The sequence below is a fragment of the Odontesthes bonariensis genome, chromosome 14 (assembly GCF_027942865.1).
Source record: "Odontesthes bonariensis isolate fOdoBon6 chromosome 14, fOdoBon6.hap1, whole genome shotgun sequence".
NCBI classification, from domain to species: Eukaryota; Metazoa; Chordata; class Actinopteri; order Atheriniformes; family Atherinopsidae; genus Odontesthes; species Odontesthes bonariensis.
Genome location: NC_134519.1, coordinates 6320792 through 6345477, shown reverse-complemented (window position 1 = coordinate 6345477; position 24686 = coordinate 6320792). Strand labels below are relative to the sequence as shown.

The window sequence follows — 24686 nt, the reverse complement described above, 5'->3', positions numbered from 1 at the left end:
TATCGGGAAACGAAATATCGATATCGATGGGAGTCAGTCAGATGAGGTGGCTCGGGCATCTGGTTAGGATGCCTCCTGGACGCCTCCCCGGTGAGGTGTTCCGGGCCCGTCCCACTGGGAGGAGGCCCCGGGGGAGACCCAGGACACGTTGGAGAGACTATGTTTCTCGGCTGGCCTGGGAACGCCTCGGGGTCCCCCCAGAAGAGCTGGAGGAAGTGGCCGGGGACAGGGACGTCTGGGTCTCTCTGCTCAAGCTGCTGCCCCCGCGACCCGACCCCCGGACAAGCGGCAGATAATGGATGGAAATATCGATATATATATATATCGCAGTATCGATAAAATTGCTCAGCCCTACCGATCAGTGTTCCAGATCTTTGTTGGAAGAAATGGAGCAAAGAGCCAAAGGAGCATCCAGCCTGCTATCAGCAGCCAGTCCCTGCAGCCAGGCTCTGGGACGGTATGGGCTTGGATCAGGGCCCCAATGAGCAAAGCTCATTTCCACTTCTGTGATGGCAGAAAAGTTCACTGAGATTTTACAGCAACATGTGCTGCCTTCAGGACCACATCTGTTCCAGGGACGTCTGTGCATTGTTCAAGCAGACCATGGGAAAACACATTCTGCACACGTTCCAAAGGCTGAGGCGGAGGAGGGTACGGTTGCTGGACTGGACCAACAGGGAATGATGGAGGCAATAAAATCCTTTAGATAACCAAGGATTAGTGGTCATCTAACCACCCAGTGGTCACAGAAGCCAGTGCTCAAGGTCCATTTGACCACCGCTCCTTAATCCATTAACGGGAACTTTGTCCCTGCATCATGTTGGGGTGTGCAGGTTATTGTTGTGAGAAGGATTGAAAACATCACAAAGTGCTTAAAGATTCACTTTCCCAACATTTTGGCTTCACAGCAGATCTGGGATTTCAGCATTCGGCTTCTTTCCAGTGTCGATGGGAAGAATCTCCAGAGTCAGCAGCTGGAAAAACGTGGCGTTTTTTTTGTTGAATCCGGTCCGAAGGACGAACACGAAGATTAGCCTGCAGTTTGCAGAGCTTCCTGCTTTAATGAGTGCCTTCCAGCAGCACGGCCTCATTAAAGCCGCCGTCCTTCAGCCAAAAGGACAAAACTTTAAGCTCTATGACAGCAAGCATCTGCTCAGCTGTCACCGCTTGCTTATTACAGGGATTTTTTTACCCCTCTGTGGATCGCAGCCAAGCTCCTCCACATAAATGTTTCCCCGCAGAGATCTCTGGGATCACTGTGTGTTTGTCTGACTGCTTATTTGTCTCTTCTGCAGATCACTCTGACCACCATCGGTTACGGGGATAAAACCCCAAAGACCTGGGCTGGGAGACTGTTAGCCGGCACCTTTGCTCTGATTGGAGTCTCCTTCTTCGCCTTGCCTGCAGTGAGTTCGCCCTCCTGGACATGTGTCGGTGTCCTGGACTCATTCGTCTTGCTTCTTGAAAATGTTTTTGCGCCTCATCCAAAAGGCTGTGTTCGAAACCGCATACTGCATACTGCATACTTCCATACTGCATACTGCATACTGCATACTTCCATACTACATACTCATGGATCAAGACAGTATGCAGAGCGTTTACCCACAATGCATTTGGCTCCTGCCCGAGCCGAAATCAGTCGGCCTGAAGCTGATTTCGCTTAAGCTCTAAACTCTGTAAACTTTAGCAACATTTGAAACATTTTCAGGCGAGAAAGTAGTCGTTTAGATCCCCAACGTGTTGAAAACCTGACGAAATGACGATTGGCGACGTCACGTTATGTTGCATCTTGGGTAGTTTGAGTATGAGTAGTAACCTCATGATGCATACCCAACAATTCGGTGAATCTAGTATGCATCCGGGAACTTCTCGCTTACTCAAACTCGCATACTAACTCAAAAAGTTAGTATGAGTAGTAGGAGAAGTATGGGATGGGAAGAAACTGTTCTTGTGGCGTGAGGTTTTGGTCCTGATGGACTGCAGCCTCCTGCCAGAGGGGAGTGTCTCAAAGAGTCACTAGCTGTGTTCGAAACCGCATACTTCTCCTACTACTCCTACAAACTTTTTGAGTTAGTATGCGAGTTTGAGTAAGCGAGAAGTTCCCGGATGCATACTAGATTCTCCGAAATGTTGGGTATGCATCATGAGGTTACTACTCATACTCAAACTACCCAAGATGCAACGTAACGTGACGTCGCCGATCGTCATTTTCTGTCAAAACGGCAGTTTCAAGCTAGCTACAACGAGAGTAGGTTCACTTCCTGTTTTCAAAACAAAAGCACCAATTGTATGGTAATGGCTTTCCCTATGATAAAAGGCAACGGGGATTTTATTTTGTGAAAATAACAGGAAGTGCGTTGCTCACTGCGGCTAGCTTTAGTAGCGCTGAATTCGTGGGAGCAAAATTGTAAACAGCCGGTATTTTGTCAGGTTTTCAACACGTTGGGGATCTAAACGACTACTTTCTCGCCTGAAAATGTTTCAAATGTTGCTAAAGTTTACAGAGTTTAGAGCTTAAGGGAAATCAGCTTCAGGCCGGCTGATTTCGGCTCAGGCAGGAGCGAAATGCATTGTGGGTAAACGCTCTGCATACTGTCTGATCGATGAGTATGCAGTATGCGGTTTCGAACACAGCCTCAGAGGGCTTCTGAAGCAGTTATGTTTCAGACGAAGGATTCTCCTTCCGTGAAAGGTTCTAATGAAGGTCGGTTAATGAGGTTGTGCTCATTCGTGTGTCGGCTGTGCTTTCGGCTGCAGGGAATTCTGGGTTCTGGCTTGGCTCTGAAGGTCCAGGAGCAGCACAGACAGAAGCACTTTGAGAAGCGCAGACACCCGGCGGCTGGCCTCATCCAGGTGAGACGCCACCCGACATCACCAACAGGCTCTCATGTTCTCTGGACGGGGTCCGACTCGGACCCCTCGTGGCTCATCTGGTTGTGATTATTCTGTGTGATTTTGATCAAAGAACAGATTTGGTGAGATTATTTGCTGCTCTGTCTGTCTTCTTATCTCTAAGTCTGCCTGGCGATATTATTCCACCAATCCAATCAGGGAAGACCTTATTGCCACATGGAGATTTTACGAGACAGTCATCTCTCTTCCCTGTTTCAGGCAAGTCGAACTGCGAGTTCCTTCTTCTGGTTTTGTATCAGAGACATGTCAGATTACATTTCTGTGGCCTGGAATCATAAACAAAACAGTCTGTTTTCAGGCTGAGTGTAAGTTCCCGTGCCTGGAACGACCATTTTGAGTATTTAAATGGGAATCTCCATCCTGGGAAATTTGATTTAGACGTGCCACAAATTAAACTAATACTGCACAAATTAAAACTAATAATTCTTGTCTGTTCGTCTGTCTACATGGACACGAAGACAGCAGTTAAGTTAAACATGTGACCCACGTTTGCCTCCCATCCAGTCCAGTACCCCAAATTAAGGTGTCTTTACGTTCAAAATTGTCAAGTAAATAGATGATGAAGTGAATTAAATAAAACGCTGTATTGGTGACGACCATTAGCTCATGTGGCGAAGCGGAATTGTTTATTATTAGGGCTGGGCGGTTAATGATTTAACACCGATAAATCTTCTTAGCTTTCCTTTTATGTGGATATTATGACCAAAAAAACATGAAAAAGATCATCATTCTGATAATAATGAATCCAGAAAAGGATGAAAACCGTGTGTAACTGTGTCATGAGTGATGTAATCACATACAAATTAGTCTGTTAAATTTCCTACCTTCATAAACTTTGCGTCACATTCAGCATTTTACCCATTTATCCGTTTATCTCTAAACGTTTAAAAGTCATTAAAGGCTAAAAAAGGCTAATTTCTCCAGTTTTTCCTCAACAGACGTGAAGAATGCCGTAATAAAACGCGATAAGACCCACAATAGACGCATTAATATGGAGATACATGAACAACAATGTTCCCTCAAGGTCTTGAGGGAGATTATTTATGAAACAAAGTGTTTTTTTTAATAATGTTTTGATTTTAGTCTCATTTTTTACCTGTGAAGTAAATATGTGACCTTTGTGCTTTTTCTCTCCCTGCTTCAAAAGGAAGGACACCTTGGAGGTCATGGTGAGGTGGGTCACTGCTGTAATTTACTGAAAAGCCACGCATGCCGTAGAGACCAATGAACGTTTCCCATAATATCCCAAAACAATTAAATAACTTCCTCGAGTCAGATTCATCTCTCGGTGAAGATTTGTCTTTATTTTGAACGCCCACTCGTCCCGCTGCCTCCCACATCAACAGTTACGACATTTAAACAGAGAATAGAAACCAGTAGTGGGTCCATTAGTTGCATCTCAGTTATGAATAACAGTTAAATGGTAATTAGGGCCTGAGAAGAGGTTTGGTTTGATGATTTTTCTTTTTCTCTCCATGACGCTGAGCAAGAATTAGTCTCAAAACATGGTGGAAATTTAAACTTTTAGTCATTCATCTGGTTTAGTTCTCCAGAAAAATGACCATGGGCACAAAAAGCTTGACTGATTGTCACAATTTCTCCTGTTATGTGGAAGTATGTACAGTCATCTGAAAAACTGAGTGCAACCACCTTTCAGGCGTGAAATTGTACGTGTCAGGACATAATAAAATGGGGGAAATACAACCTCAGAAGATTAACAACAACACCCAACATGTTACGTTGTGTCATTATGGATTTAAAGCAACACTAGAGAAGTTTGTGAACCTTAAAACTATGACTCACGTTGAAGTACGTTGACTCTTGATTGAGCTGTTTGCGTTATTGTTGCTAAATTGGTTGGTTGAACCAATGGAAAACACCAAAAGGCTAAGGTGGTGTACTTATAACAGCTAAAGCATCTGGTCCTAAAAGGTTGTTTGTGTAAGTAAATAGATTCTTGGAGCCTATAACCAGGCCACTAAAATCATTACCTGGCAACCAACAAGAGCACAGATCACTAAGAGAAGACCAGCAGTTAATGGTAATTGGATGGTAATAGCATGTAGCATCAACATGGCTACTTGGTTGTGTTTATCATCGGAGGAAGCAGGGTAGACAGTCGAATAGAAGCAGTTAGGAGCCAAGGGTGTTCTCCTTTCCACCAACTTGAATTAGTCTTTGGTATTGGCAGACGATGTGACGATTTTGTTGCGAGTGATTCTATTGGTTCACTTGAAACACAGAGTTCTCTGGCGATTACCGCCCATGCGGCCTCCCTTCGGTTCAAGTCTTGTATGGGTGTTTGGGGTCATAAACCATCGGGTGCTGTTCCACGGTAAAGATCAGCTTCTCCTCGTCCATTATTCCCTGAGTGATGCTAACCTGTTGCTAACTAGCTTGTTAACCGGAAGCAGCGTGTTCATTCAAATCAAATCAAATCAAATCAAACTTTATTTATATAGCACCTTTCATACTAAAGAAAAAAGCAACACAAAGTGCTTTACATAATAAAATCAGTAATAAAATCAATTCAATTCATAAACTCACACACAACATCACACCGACAACCACACTGCACACATACTACCCCCCCACCACCCCCAACATGAGCAACATCAACAACAATCAACAACAATCAACATTAAAATCAACATTAAAAGCAACATTAAAATCTGGCTTGACGCTGAAGCGAGGAAACGGTATCTTGGGGATCTGTCCACACCGGGAGCCAGCCCACCAATGACCACAGAGGCCACCACCACGGGGAACCGCCCGGATCAGGGCAGGCCGGCATCCACACCACAGCCAGGGCTGCAGTGCAGTGCATTTCAACCAATAAGAAGCGTTTAAGGGCGGGACGCCGCCGCGAAATATCGTCCAGATAGACAGAGCGGGTGATTTGTTTTTTATAAGGGGCGTCATCGCTGGACGGAGCGACATCGCTCGCGGCATGTCAGGACGGGGTGTTAGGCTACCCCTGTTTTTGTGGTACATGGAGATCGACAAGGTCCTGCACTGGAAAAAATCAAAGTCTTATCAAGTATATTTGTCTCATTTCTAGTCAAAATATCTCATTACACTTAATATAAGACACAACTGCCTAACAAGTGCTATTTCAGCCAGATATAGGGACTTGTTTGAAGACAATACATCTGGAATATCTTGTTAAATGAAAAAGTCTTGAAAGCAAATTTTTTTGAGTCACATATCATATGAAACAAGCTTCTTTTTTTTTATTTGAAGAGGTTTATAAGCTAATTTCAAGATAATTTTATCTTGAGATCTTTTAACTCAAAAGTCCTAAATATCACATTTTATTTCAAGAAATCTTGACAAGCCGATTTTCACTAGTTCCATTGGCAGATTTTTTTGCTTATTTCAAGCAAAAACGTCTTGTATTTGTTGCCAGCCCAGATCATCAGCCCTCCACCACCGTGCTTGACAGCTGGTGTGAGGTGTTTGTGCTGATATGCTGTGTTTGGTTTCCTCCAAACGTGCTGCTGTGCATTATGAGCAAACATCTCCACTTTGGTCTGCTCTGTCCAAAGGACATTGTTCCAGAAGTCTTGTGGTTTGTTCAGACGCAGCTTTGCAAACCTAAGCTGTGCTGCCATGTTCCCAAAGTTTGAGCCGGCTTTGCTGCCCCGTCTGCAGAGCTCGGAGGAGGAAAGCCACCTTTGTGCCCAAAGCCGTGCTGCTCCTAAACTCTAAACACCCATAATGCACTCTTCACTTCCACTTTACCCACGACTGAATGCAGTTCTGACCTGTAATGTATCCACCTCAGGCTCTGCATGGCTAATCTTTACTGCACCTTATCTTGCCATTTTGCACCCGTCATGCTGCTCCCCAGCACTCAGTATTTTTGGTACTTTAGTAAAGTTAGCAATTAGTTATTATTGTGTTTCCCAGTTCTAGTATTTTAGCTTTTAACCCTATTCCCTGATAGGGGACATTTTTTTCCACTTGGGGTGTACTTTCTCCTCTAATTTCACACTGGAAATAGTGATACTCATCCAGTTGTGCATTTTTGACTATTTTTTCGAATTTCAAACACACGTCATATACAAGCAATTTTTCATTGTGTAGAAAAAAAACTCCTTAATTTTTGAAAAGGGACATTTTTGTCCCCTTTTAAAACGACCTAAAAATATCATATATTAATATTTTTTTCCACTTTTTTTTCATAAATCTTTTATTCCACTTCACTTCTGATCATAACCACCAAGTTTTCAATCATTTTCAAAAAAATAACCCTTTAGATGCTAATTTGAACTTTTTAGCCCAAATTTTAAGCCTTTAGGTGCCAGTATTTTCAAAATATGGAATGCACAGTGGAATTATTGAGTAGGGATAAGCAACAACATTGATTTTTAGGGATTTTTTATTTTTTTGTTATGCCTGATTTAAAAAAAAAAATCCTTAATTTCTGAAAAGGGACATTTTTGTCCCCTTCTAAAATGATTCCCAAAATACCAGATGTTAATATTTTTTTCATAAATCTTTTCTTCCACTTCAGTTTTGATCATAACCACCAAGTTTTCAATTATTTTCAAAAAATTAACCCTTTAAATACCAGTGTAGATGAGGTAAACACCAATTTCTGTTAAAACACACACGCAAAAACTGCTGTATTTTCAATGTATGCAATGCAAAGTGAAATATTATATGGGGGATTATTAGGTCTGGGATATATCATTGATGAGCTACAACATCAGTATTTACAGCTTTTTACTTTTTCTGCAGTGGCAGATTATAGAAACGGCTCCCATAGACATCCATTATAATGAATACAGCATTAGACTATGGCACACACGCAGTCCAGGATTATTTGGGGTTTTGGGTGCTCATCCTCGCTGACCACTGGGTCAAAAATATTAACATATGATGTTTTTAAGTTGTTTTAAAAGGGGACAAAAATGTCCCCTTTCAGAAATTAAGTTTTAAATCAGGTGTGAGGGTTAAACATCAACCCAAATTTGTGCAATGACCGTACTCTGTGGGACAATTTTCTTGCCCTTGTTTACAGTTGTCTTAGTGTTGTTGCCTCGTTTGCTGCTCTATGTGCCTTTAATTGCCCCCCCCTCTGGGACAAATAAAGTTTTTTTTAATTGAATTGAATTGAATTGAGGCTTTCTCCTGCAACCCTTCCATACAAATAGAGAAATCAACCTGCCACACAAGCCACCACTTTAGGTCGACAAAATCAGCATCACCAGCTCATTACATCGGAGCGTTGTGCTTCGACGCCTCCTGGCCTCTGCTGAGCCGCCGTATTTAACACACTGGATTGAGTTACTGCGGCTAAAAGCTACCGTTCAGCTGCAACAGGAGCCCTGATACACATGCTGATAGTGTTGAGAGGATGGGAGTTCAACTCACTTAGGGCTGTTGGAGATGGTGTGTGTTTTTAGAGGCTGAACTGAAGGGTTGAATTTCCACAGCTGTGTGAAATTAAGCAACAGACTTCATCATTAGTGCAATTCTCATCTTGACACTTGTTCTGTTTTAGTATGGGGAGAAAATAATGACGGAAGGAAAGAAAGGAAGGCACAAAGATGTGGACGGATACCGAGGGATGTGGTGAAATAAAGACTGAGAGGCAGAGAGAGTTTTAAGTGCCCTTTAGGATCAATGGCTGGGAATTAGCACCCTGACATTATCTTGTTCCTCTGAGCAAAGATGTGGATGACGGCCAGGAACTACAACAGCTCTGAGATGGCCAATAACAGGGCGATAAGCCACTTTGTATGGGTGTGGGCCTCACTGTGTTATTAGACCTTTTATCCCAGTTTTCTATGGTAATGCGAGGTCTATTCAATACGACAGAGAGAGAAAATTATTACCCATCTGAGAGTCAATTTCATGTGTGTTTAGATCGTCTTTACGTCCTCTCTTTTGTCCAGAAATGTAGGAATGTTTGCAGTTCATTGCCATCTACTGTATCTATGACCCGTAGAGTCGATAAGTCGATTAGTTTAGATGTAAATATTGCACGTATGTAGACAAAGTAAACTGTTATGTGTGTGTTTTTGGGGAGCCGCGGGAGATGAGCTGCATTATTTTTTCCTGTAGTGTTGATCTCCTTAACAGAGGGATAATAATCTCTTCTCATTTTCTGCTCTTTATTCGGCCGAGGAGCAGTCAGAAAGAGATTCTCTCTTCCTTTAAAGCTTCCTATTCTGCAGCCTCTCAGCGCAGTAATCTGCCGTCCCTATTCTGCCCCGAGGCCACATAGAGGCTCATATTGTGTGTCTGCTGTGGGAGCAAAGTCGCTGAGAGCGCTCCACGTTTCAGAGGCCTTGTTCAGGCCGATGCCGTCTCCGATTACCCCGCCTCTCTGCCTCTTCCAAGGCACACAGGAGTCTTATTTTACCCAGGGAGCTCTCGTCTTTGTGCTGCCAAACATTGTCAGCCACTGGACAATAAAGGAGACCAATTTCCTTCAGCTCTTTGAGGCTTCTTTTTTCCTGGTCAGCAGCACTGATATGTCGAGACAGCAGACCCTGAACACCTTCTCTGAAACAGTCAGTTCAAGAACAGCTGGAAAAGAGCACAAAAATACCTCTAAGAAATTGCTGTTGGTCAGAAATGACCCAGAGAGATCTTTAAATGGACTAAGATTGTGTTTCAACAGCTACATTTTACTGGTTTTCTGATTTTTGGGTTCCCCAGGGAGCCAAAATTAGATGTTTTGCGAAAAGTGAAGCCATAGAAAGTAACTTCATCCTCCAAAACTCTATTGGTTTTCCTCTTCTGTTACACTTCAGCCAGAAATTGAGTTTACTGGAGCGTGTTCGGCTGCCCAATGCTAGATCTTCCTTGGTGATGAGCAAGAAGCTTACAGGAAACGCCGACTCCATCGAGGAGAGTCCCTCCAAGGAGCCCAAACCTGCCGGCTTCAGTAACCGGGAACGCTTCCGTACCGCCTTCCGCATGAAGGCTTACACACTCCGCCAGAGCTCCGAAGGTAGGAATCCAAACCCAAAGGTTAGGTACGTCTGCTGGTCAATATAAACGACTAAAACATTGGTGTTCTCTTGTGTTTTCTGGACAGATTCTGGAGCCCTGGCAGACTCAGCCTTAGAGGAGCGGGGTTTCCCCCCAGACATCCTCATGGAGGAGATGATCCCAACACTGAAACTCGTCATCAGGGCAGTAAGGTCAGGAATGGTTGATCGGCGGTCCTTTTAAGTGACAATGAAACTCAAATGCAATGCTTGAAGATAGTAATTTAAAGACTGTGTTCGAAACCGTATACTACATACTACATACTTGCGTACGGCATGCTTCCATACTGCATACTGCATACTCATCGATCAGACAGTATGCAGAGTGTTTACCCACAATGCATTTTGCTCATGCCTGAGCCTAAATGAAGTGAAGCTGATTTCGCTTAAGCTCTAAACTCTGTAAACTTTAGCAACATTTGAAACATTTTCAGGTGAGAAAGTAGTCGTTTAGATCCCCAACGTGTTGAAAATCTGACAAATTACCGGCTGTTTACAATTTTGTGCCCACGAATTCGGCGCTACTAAAGCTAGCCGCAGTGAGCAACGCACTTCCTGTTATTTTCACTAAATAAAATACCCGTTGCCTTTTATCATAGGGAAAGCCATTACCATACAATTGGTGCTTTTGTTTTGAAAACAGGAAGTGAACCTACCCTCTTTGTAGCTAGCTTGAAACTGACGTTTTGACAGGAAATGACGATCGGCGACGTCACGTTACGTTGCATCTTGGGTAGTTTGAGTATGAGTAGTAACCTCATGATGCATACCCAACATTTCGACGAATCTAGTATGCATCCGGGAACTTCTCGCTTACACAAACTCGCATACTAACTCAAAAGGTTAGTAGGAGTAGTAGGAGAAGTATGTGGTTTCAAACACAGCCATAGACTTAAATCACTGGTTGGCTGCCGTGTTGTGAATGAGCGGCCAAAGTGATGTCAGAAATCAAACTATTTAGTAAAGATGGCACACACAAGCCATTCAAAATAACTTTGAATTATTGCAAAATATTTTTTCCCCAAAACTGACCATTGTAATGTAAACCAGTTTCTGGTCTGGTCATCGGGTGCAGGTGGACATGTGAAAACCTCTAAGAGATTACACTTACTATGACTAACCAGATTGTTTTCCTAATTAGATGTAAATAATTGAATTACTTTGATGATGCTAAAACAACCCGAGTTTTTAATGCCACCTTTCAGTTCTATGGTTTCCAGGACTTAGTACTCCACTGTGATTGGTTCCTCAAAGCATGTGTTCAACACAACCTTATTAGAGGAAGTACAAAGGTAAATGTGTCATGGAAAGCAATGCACACCAGACCTCACACAAATTTATAGGCCACAAAGCTGACATAATGCAGGAATTCAATCTAGCATGAGGGCCTGCGAGATGAGTGATCAACCCTGTGAAAGTCCTTCTTCCTTCCCCTCCATTATATGGAGGTTGAATGGCTGTCTGAATGGGATGCTCAGACCTTGAGGGTTTTGGTTTCAGGACCCAAGACTTTCTGCCAAACACTAGAGCTCTTGCAGCTGAAGGATCTACTGAAAGTTGGACTAGTGTGAGATAAAAGAAGGAGCACAGTGGGTGGCATCTATTCAAAAATAGGTTAATTCTGAGATTTCCAGTCTTAACAGCTGGGGGGTGGCTTGGTAAAAACCTAAAACAATAGCCACGTTTACACTATCAGGTCACTGCGGGATAGAGTCATCCTCGAGCTAGAGCATACTTACCCTGGAGCTAGCAAGCATTTGTGGGGTTGCTGGTCCTGGAGTATTGCCTAAAACATACCCACTTCACCCAACCCTTGTATTTTATATGGATTTTGAATATCCTATTGCTTAATATAGCTGTACAAGACACCATTCAGTAAGTTCACAGAGACACCCACAGATGATTTCTTGAAAATATATAGCTGTGGTTAACATGAACCAGTTACGACAGATTTAAACATACACTTTGAGTGGAATCATTTTATTGTTTAGGTAGTGAAACACATTATTTAATGTATTAATGTAATGTATTTAACACAGTCTGTTCACTGACTGTGAGGTAATGTCCAAGACTACTGTTCATTATGTATTACCATTGGGATTTATGCCTTTAGCCACCACTCTGGGAATTGGTAAATTTGGTGGCCGTGAACGGGCTCTTCAATTTTCTCAACATCTTGTGCACCTGCACAGTCGTGTGCTGGATATCCACCATTGTCAGTTCCATCCGATGTTCGTCCTCATCTCCAGACACTGCTGATCTTTGGACAGACAACCAGTTTGCTCTATTCATAGCTGTAGAATTTAACAAACTGAGTTGTAACTGAGATGTCGGTCTTTCCATCTCAACCAACGGCTAAGCCGTTTTTTTTTTATATTTTTATATTGTTATATTTTATATGTTTGTTTTTTACTCGACATCATTGTAAATGAGGGTCAGGCCCTCAATGATTTTTCGAGTTTAAATAAATAAATCAAATCAAATCAAATCAAGCCCCCCTTTGGTGCTGCTCTATACCAGAGTAGATGGGCCTTAATGGGCCAAAAGCCCGGAGGAAGTGTCTGCCAAACCCTGCTAATGAAGTAAGAGTGAAGGGGAGGTTGGATTGGCACTGGTATGCATCCATTCCCATTTTTGGCCCGATAGTCAAAGCATGTATGGTGATGCTCATTTGTGTTCTCGCATGCCGTCCCTTTGGGACACGTCTAGACAATTTCAAGGCTGCCGTGCATGGGTGAAAGCAGCTTTAGTCCAGCTGCCAAAGCAAACCAGCAATTATTAATAGTATAGAGATTAAATTTGTGAAATTGCTCCATAAGTTATGGAAAATATAGTTGGTCTAAGCTGAACAAAGAAGTCACTGTACTGCATCTAATAAACTATTTCAATTGTGTCCAAGTTGGACAAAATGTTGCTTCAGTGGTAAAGTCTTCAACTCATACTCTTTGTCTTCTAGGATCATGCAATTCCTCTTGAACAAGAAGAGGTTTAAGGAAACTCTGAGGCCTTACGATGTCAAAGATGTGATTGAGCAGTACTCTGCTGGACACTTGGACATGCTCTGCAGAATTAAATACCTCCAGACAAGGTGGGCAGCAACAGAACGAAGAGAATCTGAACCAAACAAATGTCTACTGTCCACATTGTCAACCAGTTTCTCCTCTTTTAAGGATCGACATGATTCTTGCCCCTGGACCTCCCCTCACTCCCAAAAACAAGAAGACTCAGAAAACGCCCTTTACCTACCCACCCAATCAGTCACCAAGGTAGAAAACAACCAATTCACACAGATTTTAATACAACACAATATTCTCAAAAGTGTCAGAACTACGAATTTCTGCAGTTCAGCTTTTGCTTAAAAAAATGTTTGTGCAGTCGTCATCTCTTCAGTGTCCCTTTGTTCCAGGCAAGAATCCTACCAAGCCAAAGCCACGTCCATGCCAGATGCCGATGACCAAAGCATGATGGGTAGATTTGTCAGGGTGGAGAGACAGGTGAGGATTGGAACCAATGCAACCAATTTCAGGCATCTGGTTAGGACGCGTCCTGGTCACCTCCCTTTGGAGATTTTTGGTGACGTGTAACTGGTAAAGAGGCCCTGGAGCAGACCAAGAACATTCTGGAGAGATCATACTTACCTGTCTGGCCTGGGAATGTCTCGGGATCCCCAGGAGGAGCTGGAGAGTGTCGCTGGGGAGAGGGATGTCTGGGTTTCCCTCCTGGATCTGTTGCCTCCACAACCCAACCTCGGACAATCGGAAGTTAATGGATGGATGGATGTTTTAACATTAAATAAAGATATTTTTAGAGCCTAACCTTAACAGTTTTAAAATAAACATAAAATAGTGACAAAGCAGGGACTGAAGGTGCAAGGAAACCCTAAGTAACATATAATAGTGAAGTTAAAGCATCACCGGTTGGTACAGGACTAAAACTCTTCCCAGTTAACCCCCTTAAACCTTTATTATGGACTCTGCACCCAGTTAAATATGATGCAACAGTCATTTTGTGAGTATTTGTCGAAACGGGGTGAAAACACAGTGATCCTCTTTGTTATTTTCATATCCAAAGCATGACAACAAAATACATGCCTGTGAACACAAATCAAAAAATCCAGTCTTTGACTCATAGATGGTCTGTTTGAACCACTCTGTGTAGAGGTAATTACTTGTTTAGTAACTTAATACCATCTGTTGTAGTCTGTAGCCTCCGATGTCGTCTAACTTCGGCCGGCACAACACAGAGCGGCTCAGATTACAACACACACAGATGCTAGTAAGGACTCCATCAGTGCTTACTACAGTTTGTCTAATAATTCAAATTGTAACAACCCTTTTCAATATCAGATTCAGGAATGAACAAAGCACAAAATAATCTATCTACAAGCTTTATTCCGTGGATTTATTTATAAAATGTTGATAAATAAATTAATAAGATAATAACAGGACCAACAAATCCAATTCAATTCAGTCCAATTCATTGTAATACAATCATAATCCACGTTATAGTTCCAAATTGGTCCGATTCATACAGAGCCAATTTAAAAAAAAAAGGTAGCCTAGCTAAGGAAACCAACAGCTTGCACAGAAACTTCTCTTCGATCCAATCCTGAGCGTGCACGAGGCGACAGTTGGAAGAAAAAAATCTCTTTAAACAGGAAGAAACCTCCACCAGAACCAGAACCGGCCATCTGCCTGGACCAGCTGGGGGCTGAGAGGACAGAAAAGAGAGATAACTGTCATTATAAAACCTAGAATTGTCTGTAGTTAGGGGGGTCCGTGGCGTAGTGGGTTGAGCAGGCGCCCCATGAACAGAGGCTATAGTCCTCTCTGCAGCTGGACCCGGTTCGAGTCCCGCATCGGACGGCCCTTTGCTGCATGTTGTTCCCCCTCTTTCTGCCCCCTGCTTCCTGTCTCAATCCACTGTCCTATCCAATAAAGGCACAAAAAGCCAGAAAAAAATACTTAATAAAAATAATTGTCTGTAGTTGATAGTGCTGTTAAACCGTTAAAGGTGCTGTAGAAATGTAATTTATAGAAGTGGTTTGGGATATACTTTAATTTTTTTATGAAGGCTTTTTTTTTTATTGTTATTCAGACAGCAAACCTCTAAATACCTCTGTGTACGTGACCCACTTCAGAAAAAATATCAAATCTAACAATACGCGAGAGACTTTCCGATTGACATTTTTTAGATTCGAGAATCTGACAGAAGAGATATTTTTGGCTTCATTTGTTTTCCATGATAAAAATCTCATATTTAGATATGAATATAAATGTGTCTCTGTCTCAGGTGGAGGACATGGAGAAGAAGTTGGACTTCCTGGTCGACATGCACATCCAGCACACTGAGCACCTGCAGGTGGACTCTGCCGGTGCCGCCCACATGACCCTGGAGGCCTGCGATCCCACGGCGAACGGTGAGATCGGGCAGGTTTTCCTCAACTACTCCGAGGCGTTCCCGCACATGTCGTACCAGATGCCGGTCAGCAAGGAGAATCCGCAGCACAGGAGAGGACCAGGAGCCAGAAAGGGGGCGGGGCTTGCCAGAGGAGAAGTCGGTCCTCCAGGTCGCCAACACCAACCTCCGGCAGCCATCCCCACGTACGCAGAGCGTCCCACAGTGTTGCCCATCAGCTCCCTGCAGGACTTGTCAGTAGGGCCGGGCAGGACCACAAGGGGGCGGGGGGGTGACTCGCCGCTCTCCATGCTGTCGGTGAACCACGAGGAGCTGGAGCGCTCTCTAAGCGGGTTCAGCATCTCTGGGGAGCGGGAGGAAGGGGTGGACCTATCAACGGGGGCTGGGATTGCGACCGGGGAGGCCAGCTGGAACAGACCCCGACCGAGCTACTTAGCAGAGGGGGAAACGGACACGGACTCGGACCCCTTCACGCCAAGTGGGGGGCCACTGCCTCTGTCCTCCACTGGGGAGGGGTTTGGCGATGCCGTGTGGAACACGCCTCCCTGAGTGGTATCTGTTACCGCGCGGAAAAACCACAACTCTGATTTCAGACCTTAAATCCAACCCACGCCTCTAAGCCCAAACCACGGGGGTCGAAGCCACACCTTTGGGCCAAACCTTTGGGCCGAACCATTGGGCCGAACCTTTGGGGACGAAGGTGGGTCTTACCTGCTTTGATGCTGCAGGGCCTTAAGAAAGGCTTCAGAGGCCACCACAGATCTCATCAGGCCCATGGCGCCGAATCCGCCCAGAAAAAAAGGGAAACCAGACCGTTTGTAAAGTAAAACTCTGTACAGCGCACTCTTTAGCTGAATTAAGAAAGAACATGAATATACATACTATATACACCCAAAGCTTTATTGCTGCAAAGCCAACCGCACTGCATGTAACGCATGCAATTATTAGTGTAGACACTGCAAAGTTCAGGATATCAGGAAACAGAAAAAGAGATTGAATGGATACATATACTTGCTATGCCATTTTGTAACACTTATTTTTTATATGAATACATTTTCATTGTTTTTGCATGGATTGCATGATAATGCACCACTGTAGGGGTGACGATTAGAGGGCGACACTGGAACCAAAAGTCTCGTGTCACGTTGTCTTTATGTGTTTTCGAGTGCGTGTGAATGTAAATGTGTTTCGGAGCTCGTGGATGATGGAGTAAAAGAAAGACCCGGGTGACAAAAAAACCCCGATTGGTTGCTGACTTTTGTGTTTCACCATTTTCTGCTTTCTGTCCTCTGAGGATCATTTCTGCCCAGAAAAATCTGATTTTTCTGATCCGGTTGTTGTGTTTTCACGTCACCTCTGTGTTCTTTATGCATACCGACTTCTCACTTGATAAAAAAACAAAAAAAACAATGAAAATTGTTTTAAATTAGAAACACTAAATCTTTGCTGCTTTGTTGGCACATGAATTCAGGGATATAAACCACCTGCATGTCTAAGTTTTCAAAGGTTGCTGAGCTCTTATAAAACTATTTATATTATCAGACAAAATGGTGGCTAACAGCAACATTAACTATACACCCACATGAGAGAAAGCATTTTAAATGAAGCACTTTTAGTCTGCCATAACATACAGAAGCACCTAGGGAATCGATAAAATGGGTTCTGAATTAACTGCGGATTTTATTAGAGCAGAGCGACAGTCTGTGGCCGCCAGCTGACACGTAGTCTTAATGGGCTGATTTTCAGTCAAAATATGTGAATGAGGGCAGCTTTATTGGGAATTCAGCTGGATTAAAATACGCTTAAACTTTACTGTTTTTACAAAAAGATGCAAAAAGATGGAAATTTGGAGCAGGTACAGAGCACCTTGGACCATTTAAGTGTATAATATGGGTGTTCTTATTTTTTTGGAATCTTGATTTCATGCGATTGCAGTCACACCAACACATTTAAACACATTTTTAAAGTCCAGTTCAGGTAGAATAACAAAACAAAGCCCCCCCCCCAAACACTGCACAACTTTGGAAAAACTTGACAAAAAGAATTTTAAAAGACTAAACAACTGACATCCTCTCACATCTAAACACAATGTGACTGAGTTTTAAGTCACAAAGACTTCAGATCTTACAGGGTCACGCTTTGTAAGACCACAACTAGGTTTTTCTTAGATTATTTCCCATCATGCACCTGATAGAAACTGATAAGCAGCTTTTAGCCACAAGCTGCATTTTTGAGTGCAGATTAAACTTCGTAGAAACTTTCGTGCTGTTTTCATAATGCAGTTTGTTTCTCCACTTTTTTTTTTTACAGTCCGATTGAACCGTAAGTTTTTTCTCCTCATCGCCATGGTTACTCTCAGTTACAGCTTCCCCTGCTTCCGGTTTGGATGGCGTCAACGGCGCACGTGTCGGTTTAAAACACATAAAACCAGACCGAAGACTTTCGATAATATCGAATACCTCCCAAGATGTGAGTAGGACTGCGTTAAAACCGCCTGGGATGAGTTTTCTGACCACCTGACGCCAAACGAACAACTCTCGTGAAATCACTTGAAATATTGTGTCGTGTACGGTCAGCTTAACGCGTGCTGTTATTTCCAAGTGGACTGGATCTGGATTGGGACCCGTTGTAAATCTAGTGGGAGTCGATGGTTAACGTAGCTTCGGACGGGAGCAGGTGGTCAAAAAAGCAACTAAAAACAAGTAAATTCAGCTCCAAGTGTGAGTTTTCTTGTTACCAAAAACACATCACATACGTGGATTCCTCAAAAATACCACGACTATAGGTTTACGTTGTTTTGTTTTTTTTTGCTTTAATTTTATTAAAAATCTTATAGGCAGGTTATTGTGATCTATGGCGCCTCCACTGGGGCATAAAGTTTAAACTTAGACAGTATAATATGTTATTTTACGGAAAATGACAACAGCAATACAGTAAATTCTCATTGGATTCTAATCATGACTTTAACAGTTCATTATCATCATTATTATTTCGAATAATAAAAGTTTTCAATGGCCTGTTCAGTTGCTCAACGGTGAAAGAATTACACTTGAAAATGAAGCAGAATTTAGCAAAAATCCACATCCCTAGAGCCAGTTTGCAACTCCAGGCACCAGCTCACACTGGTGCCTCCTGGTCGCCTCCCTTTGGAGGTTTTCCGGACACATCCTACTGGGAGGAGACCCCGGGGCAGACCCAGGATTCACTGGAGGGATTACATATCCCATCTGGGCTGGGAACGCCTCGGGATCCCCCAGGAGGAGCTGGAGAGTGTTCATAGGGAGAGGGATGTCTGGATGGATGGGTGGATGGATGGATTAGCCCTAATTCCTTTCTTACCTAGTTTGCAGTAAATGTTTCGATCTCAGTGATTTAAAAATGATTTAAATTCAGTTAAAAACTCAACTCCACTGCTAGAAAGTTTAACTTCCCAACAACAACTCATATTAAAAGTTTAAAATGAATTTAATCGAAATGACTGTCCTGTTCACCTGAATATCCAGTTATAAACAAACACTTCGTACTGAGCTGGAAAGCATTTTAAATGATTGGCTGCAGAGATTTCTGATTTTAAAGGTTTGGAGATGATCACATGTAGGCCTGAACTGCTTTTTACTACTTTAGATTTAAAAACCAAGCAGATACCGAATGTAACACCTGACAACACACTGTATCTACACACATTAATACTATTATCACACAGTAAGGGCATGCTCAAGTACGTTGAGCGCTGACATGACGGGAGCTTCCACACCATCCTTCAGCTGAGCTCTTATGACTTGTTTAACTGCAACTTGTTAAAAAAGGAGCCACATTGGCCAAATTAATGAGAAAAACACCAAGATTGGATAAACAGTAAGTTAAGTTCTGCCCTTGGATGATATAAGGAGGGTATTACGCAGCAATGGAACCCGATGAGCCAAAACCACAGAGGAAATGGTGATGTTAAAAGCTTCATTATGTCTTATTAATGCGTTTTAACCGCAAAGAAAAGAAGTGCTCCGACCAGAGAGGAAATCATTTGAATATGATCCATTCTGATTTTAATCAACTCCTGGGTTTATTGAGTAAAAAAGCTATTAAAAGGAAACATTTTCACATTTATCATTAGATATTCCAGTTAATTTAAGCACACAGAAGAGGTCCAACGTGAGGTGTTACTCCCCCCACTATTTATTTTTGTTTTACAGCTTTTAACTGTTAAAAACAGTCCAAATCGGTGAATTACAATGAAAAATAACTCCAAATTAATAAAAAAATATGCATATATATTCATATATGAAGCCCGTAAATAAGATCTGGTGCTTCAGAAGTCACAAAATTAGTGCAGTAAGGTATATAAGGTATATGCACACCTGCTCTGAAAGGCAGCACCGTAAAGACCAAGCAGCTCTCCAAACCTGGGACAAGTCAGGGTTGGATTAAAAAACACAGATTTAAATTTGTCATAATCCCACGAAGCTCCTTTTAAATCCATAAAGAATACGGCGCCACATCACATTTTAAACTTCAAAACATTGTTTCTGTTCCCTCGAATGAGCATCAAGTCTTCTGGGACGCAAGGAAAAACCACGTCAACATTCATCTTTTGCCACCGATATCTTCTAAAAACAATTAGAAATGAAAAATGGCCAAAATTTGCCCTTTGACCCAAAATGGCCGCCTTCTTGTACATTTTAGAGCATACCTCCAAGAGACTTTTGTTCTTGATTTGAGGCGATCTACATACATACCGAGTCTCAGATCTCTACGATGTACAGTTCAGGCTATCTCACGTTAGGTGGCGCTGTAGAGCAGTTTGGCGACGCCCACTTTCGACTCCATTAAAATCACGCGATTTCACGCGGGGGACAATTTTGGGTGAAGTTCGGTGAGTTTTTCGAATACGTTTAGGCCTCCCCATTTGCGTTTCCGCGTGGAGAAGAAAAAGAAGCCGGAATTTAAAAAAATAGTGAAATCTTTCAGATACAACAGGCCTTCGCAGCGCTTAGCTGCTCGAGCTCCTTTAAATCCATAAAGAATACAGCACCACATCACATTTTAAACTTCAAAACATTGTTTCTGTTCCCTCGAATGAGCATCAAGTCTTCTGGGACGCAAGGAAAAACCACGTCAACATTCACCTTTTGCCACCGATATCTTCTAAAAACAATTAGAAATGAAAAATGGCCAAAATTTGCCATTTGACCCAAAATGGCCGCCTTCTTGTACATTTTAGAGCATACCTCCAAGAGACTTTTGTTCTTGATTTGAGGCGATCTACATACATACCGAGTTTCAGATCTCTACGATGTACGGTTCGGGCTATCTCACGTTAGGTGGCGCTGTAGAGCAGTTTGGCGACGCCCACTTTCGACTCCATTAAAATCACGCGATTTCACGCGGGGGACAATTTTGGGTGAAGTTCGGTGAGTTTTTCGAATACGTTTAGGCCTCCCCATTTGCGTTTCCGCGTGGAGAAGAAAAAGAAGCCGGAATTTAAAAAAATAGTGAAATCTTTCAGATACAACAGGCCTTCGCAGCGCTTAGCTGCTCGAGCTCCTTTAAATCCATAAAGAATACAGCACCACATCACATTTTAAACTTCAAAACATTGTTTCTGTTCCCTCGAATGAGCATCAAGTCTTCTGGGACGCAAGGAAAAACCACGTCAACATTCACCTTTTGCCACCGATATCTTCTAAAAACAATTAGAAATGAAAAATGGCCAAAATTTGCCATTTGACCCAAAATGGCCGCCTTCTTGTACATTTTAGAGCATACCTCCAAGAGACTTTTGTTCTTGATTTGAGGCGATCTACATACATACCGAGTTTCAGATCTCTACGATGTACGGTTCGGGCTATCTCACGTTAGGTGGCGCTGTAGAGCAGTTTGGCGACGCCCACTTTCGACTCCATTAAAATCACGCGATTTCACGCGGGGGACAATTTTGGGTGAAGTTCGGTGAGTTTTTCGAATACGTTTAGGCCTCCCCATTTGCGTTTCCGCGTGGAGAAGAAAAAGAAGCCAGAATTAAAAAAAATAGTGAAATCCTTCAGATACAACAGGCCTTCGCAGCGCTTAGCTGCTCGAGCGTAATGATCGGTGGAACATGTCTAATGTTGTTTGGCTAGTTCTCCACAGAGGATCAAAGTTTTTAATAAACTTAGAATAAAAACAGCTCACGTAGAAGCCTGGTGTGGTGCCTCCACAGTCTGTCACGTTAGAATAAGTCTACTAAACTCTTATTATCATGTATTTAACTTATTATTACATTTACTTATCTTCTACTCCTTGAAATAAGTCAATTATATTCCGTATAAAATCACGTAGAGATGCAGCATCAGTTGTCACATAGATAGAAAGGTCCCAACAGAGTGATATATCCCTGTTGACGTTCATTCATTGTGCCTCTGCAGCAAGAAGCATCGACCAGAATGACTTCACACTGTCGTCCTCTGTTTAGTGTTTCAGTGCCACAGCATTTCACCACTCGCCTAACACTCTACACAGCATTTATGAATGTGAACTGTTTCCTCTTGAAGAGATTTTTTTTTGGGGGGAGAAAATAAAGGAAATGTGTGTTCTTTTGCTTTTTGTAAAGTAAAAGTTTTGAAGCTTTGCGGTGCTTTTCGGTTCTTTTCCTGGATATTATTTCAGCTTCACGGAAACGCAGCGTTTGTGATGTTTCACTCATTCTCTCTTTGACAGTTCTTATATCAATCCGAAGTTTAACTTCTGTATTTATTCACTGTGCAGCTGATATCCTTTATGTATCTCTTTAACACCAGCGTTTTGTTGCTTTGCACGTCAGCTTTCGTTCACAGAAACACCCGCAGGTTGGTTTTCTGTCATTTACTTTTCTTCCGTTTGAAATTTAAAGCTTTTATTGTTTCCTTTTTTCACGTTTACTGGAATTTAAGAATAACAATGGAAATAACTATTGAGCAGCATTGGTGTATTTGTAGGTAAATGGCTAATTACTGTTAAATTTAACTTTGATTATTTTTAAATGATTAAAACAAACAAACAAAAAAAGTCTTCCAAGACACTGAATACACTGCGAAAAAGTGATGCTAGCCAAATCAGTCAATGATTAAATGGAAATATTTCCATTTTTAGCACCTATCACACGCATGAACCTGAAGTTAATTTTCTCAGGAATTCTTAAGAATAACAAACAAAGGTCAAGTTTCAGTAAAGTTTCAACAAGAAGTCTGTTTTAACAAGTCATTTTGTCCAGAATTCAGCCATGAAATCTTCTTTCAATAAATCCGATCTGGAGGTAAAGTTATTCCACTTCTTTTTAATCCGAAATGAACCTGCATGTTGTGGGATTTTTGGGGGTATTTTTGGAAACAATATGATGAAAGTTATGACTCAGTGACTTGTTAAGATGAGCACACTAAAGCCATTCCCTCGATGTTTCAAAAGGAGTGCCGGCATTACTTTTTTTAATTTAAATAATGCTTCTTTAATATCCTGTGCAGGTGGGTTATTACTATGTTATTTTGTGTTGTAGGTGACTATGGCTCAGCATGAAGCTGTACTGTTTTATAGTGAAGGCTTTGTGTTATTTGTGGCCACGTCGCTCCACATTTACTCCAGTGATGTCTTTGTATTAAACCTCCCGACTGCAAGCAGAAAGAAATCTGATCCAATAATACATTCCAATGTCTCATAGATGCAAACGAAGCTTTGTAACGTGGTCACGGTCACGGGTTTTTACTATTTTTAGAGAAACAAACAGGTTTTTATGGCTTTTTCATCATTTTATCTGTTGGTCACAGGTGAAATAATCTTAACCTTTTAAATTCCTTTACCCAGTTATTCGTGGCTTTTCCCAATAAGAGTTGTACGATGGCTTCATCTCCGGTTTACAGCAAAGATTTACGACTGCCCGACACAGAAACACAGAAAAATTGAGGAAGTCCTCTTTTAAAATTGTTAATCAAAGGGCAAGACCTTTAAAATGTACGTTCTGGATGAATAATTGAATGAAACAAGTTTAGTTTAACTAATTGAGCCATTTTGCAAATGGGTTCCATCAATGTCGACTGTCATCAAACCCGTCTGCAGCTACAGCAATGGGACGCTTATCGATCTGAACTTTTGTTCTTTGCTGTAAATGGATGGTTTAGACTAAATGGATTACCATGTTATGGGGATCTTTTGAATCTCTCAAGAATCTTGCTGCCAAGTCCTATTATGCAGCTAAAGAACTAAATCAAGATAAAAGATGCTGAATTCTCAGCAATATTTTGTACAACAAATACAACTTTCAGATTATACAGTTATTTAATAACGTTACCATCATAACATAACAATAAGTAATAACATTACAAAAACATGATAAGAAACGGTCCATTCATGTTTGCCAAGTTTGTAAGTTTAGGAAATGTTTTTTTGAAGGTTTGAAATTTAATTAAAAGCTCACTTGTTTACTGTAATGGACCATAGGAGGAATAAAAACATAGGTTATAGACTGAAATATCTGGTGCTGTTTGTCTCTGCATATACATATTTATGATGTACTTCCTGTAAAATGTTAGCTAGCTAGGTCACTTCCACTGAAAATGGATCATCACTATAATTACTACTGGAATAACATTTCTTGCTAATATTTGCTAATATTTTGGGAATATCATATAAAATATCCACATAAGCTTTTAATTGTACTAGATCCTCTTTATCATTAAGATCCATAGGAGATTAAACTGATAAAACTTGCTACATGAGCTAGCTTGCGCTTGCAGAATATTTTTTCCTTACACTCAAACTGAGATTTTTGGTTTTCACTGTTGATCTGAAACATCTTCAGCTCTTAAAGTTACGTTTCATGTTGTCAAACTTCTTTTTGAGACTGAGATTGATAACGATGTTACGACTGTTGCGCTAGCTGTAGCTAACGTGCTAAAGGCTAACACTTTGCCCTAAAGTTTTGTAATTGGGGATGTTACCTAAAATTTATTTATACATTTTCATCACCAATGATGAGTTTCTTGAATCGTGTTACTAACTGTGATCTAACTGGCTTATAAACATTTTCCTGTAGTTATGAGGAAATTAATACTCTATTGATACCATTAATACCAAAAGAAATGACGTTTTTTATTTTTCGTTGGGACGAATAGATGGTTTAATGTATTGTTTGTAAAAACACTAAAACATTGACTTCATTGAATTCATGAGAACTCATTCTTCTAAAACCACATATTTAATGAGCTGACCAAGAGATAAAACTATGAAAAAGCTAGAATACTACCTAATCTTCAGTACATTGACCCTGCAGGCCTCTCTGAATGACCCATGCTAGGGTGAGCATGTAAATGCAATCCGTTATTCTGTCTTGTAAATCAATGC

At 41.7% G+C, this 24686-nt stretch overlaps 1 protein-coding gene across 1 annotated transcript in view; it reads left to right on the top strand.

Moving 5' to 3' along the window:
• Nucleotides 1-17244, top strand: part of kcnq3 (potassium voltage-gated channel, KQT-like subfamily, member 3) — a 130183-nt gene extending 112939 nt beyond the window's left edge. Inside the window, exons 7-16 of the mRNA XM_075482697.1 lie at nt 1296-1406; nt 2758-2853; nt 3017-3111; nt 4061-4087; nt 9684-9883; nt 9971-10076; nt 12880-13011; nt 13094-13189; nt 13330-13417; nt 15216-17244. Of these exons, the coding sequence (XP_075338812.1) occupies nt 1296-1406; nt 2758-2853; nt 3017-3111; nt 4061-4087; nt 9684-9883; nt 9971-10076; nt 12880-13011; nt 13094-13189; nt 13330-13417; nt 15216-15890 (1626 nt within the window). The 3' untranslated portion in view covers nt 15891-17244. The remainder of the gene's footprint in view (nt 1-1295; nt 1407-2757; nt 2854-3016; nt 3112-4060; nt 4088-9683; nt 9884-9970; nt 10077-12879; nt 13012-13093; nt 13190-13329; nt 13418-15215) is intronic.
• The last annotated feature ends 7442 nt before the right edge of the window (nt 17245-24686 follow it).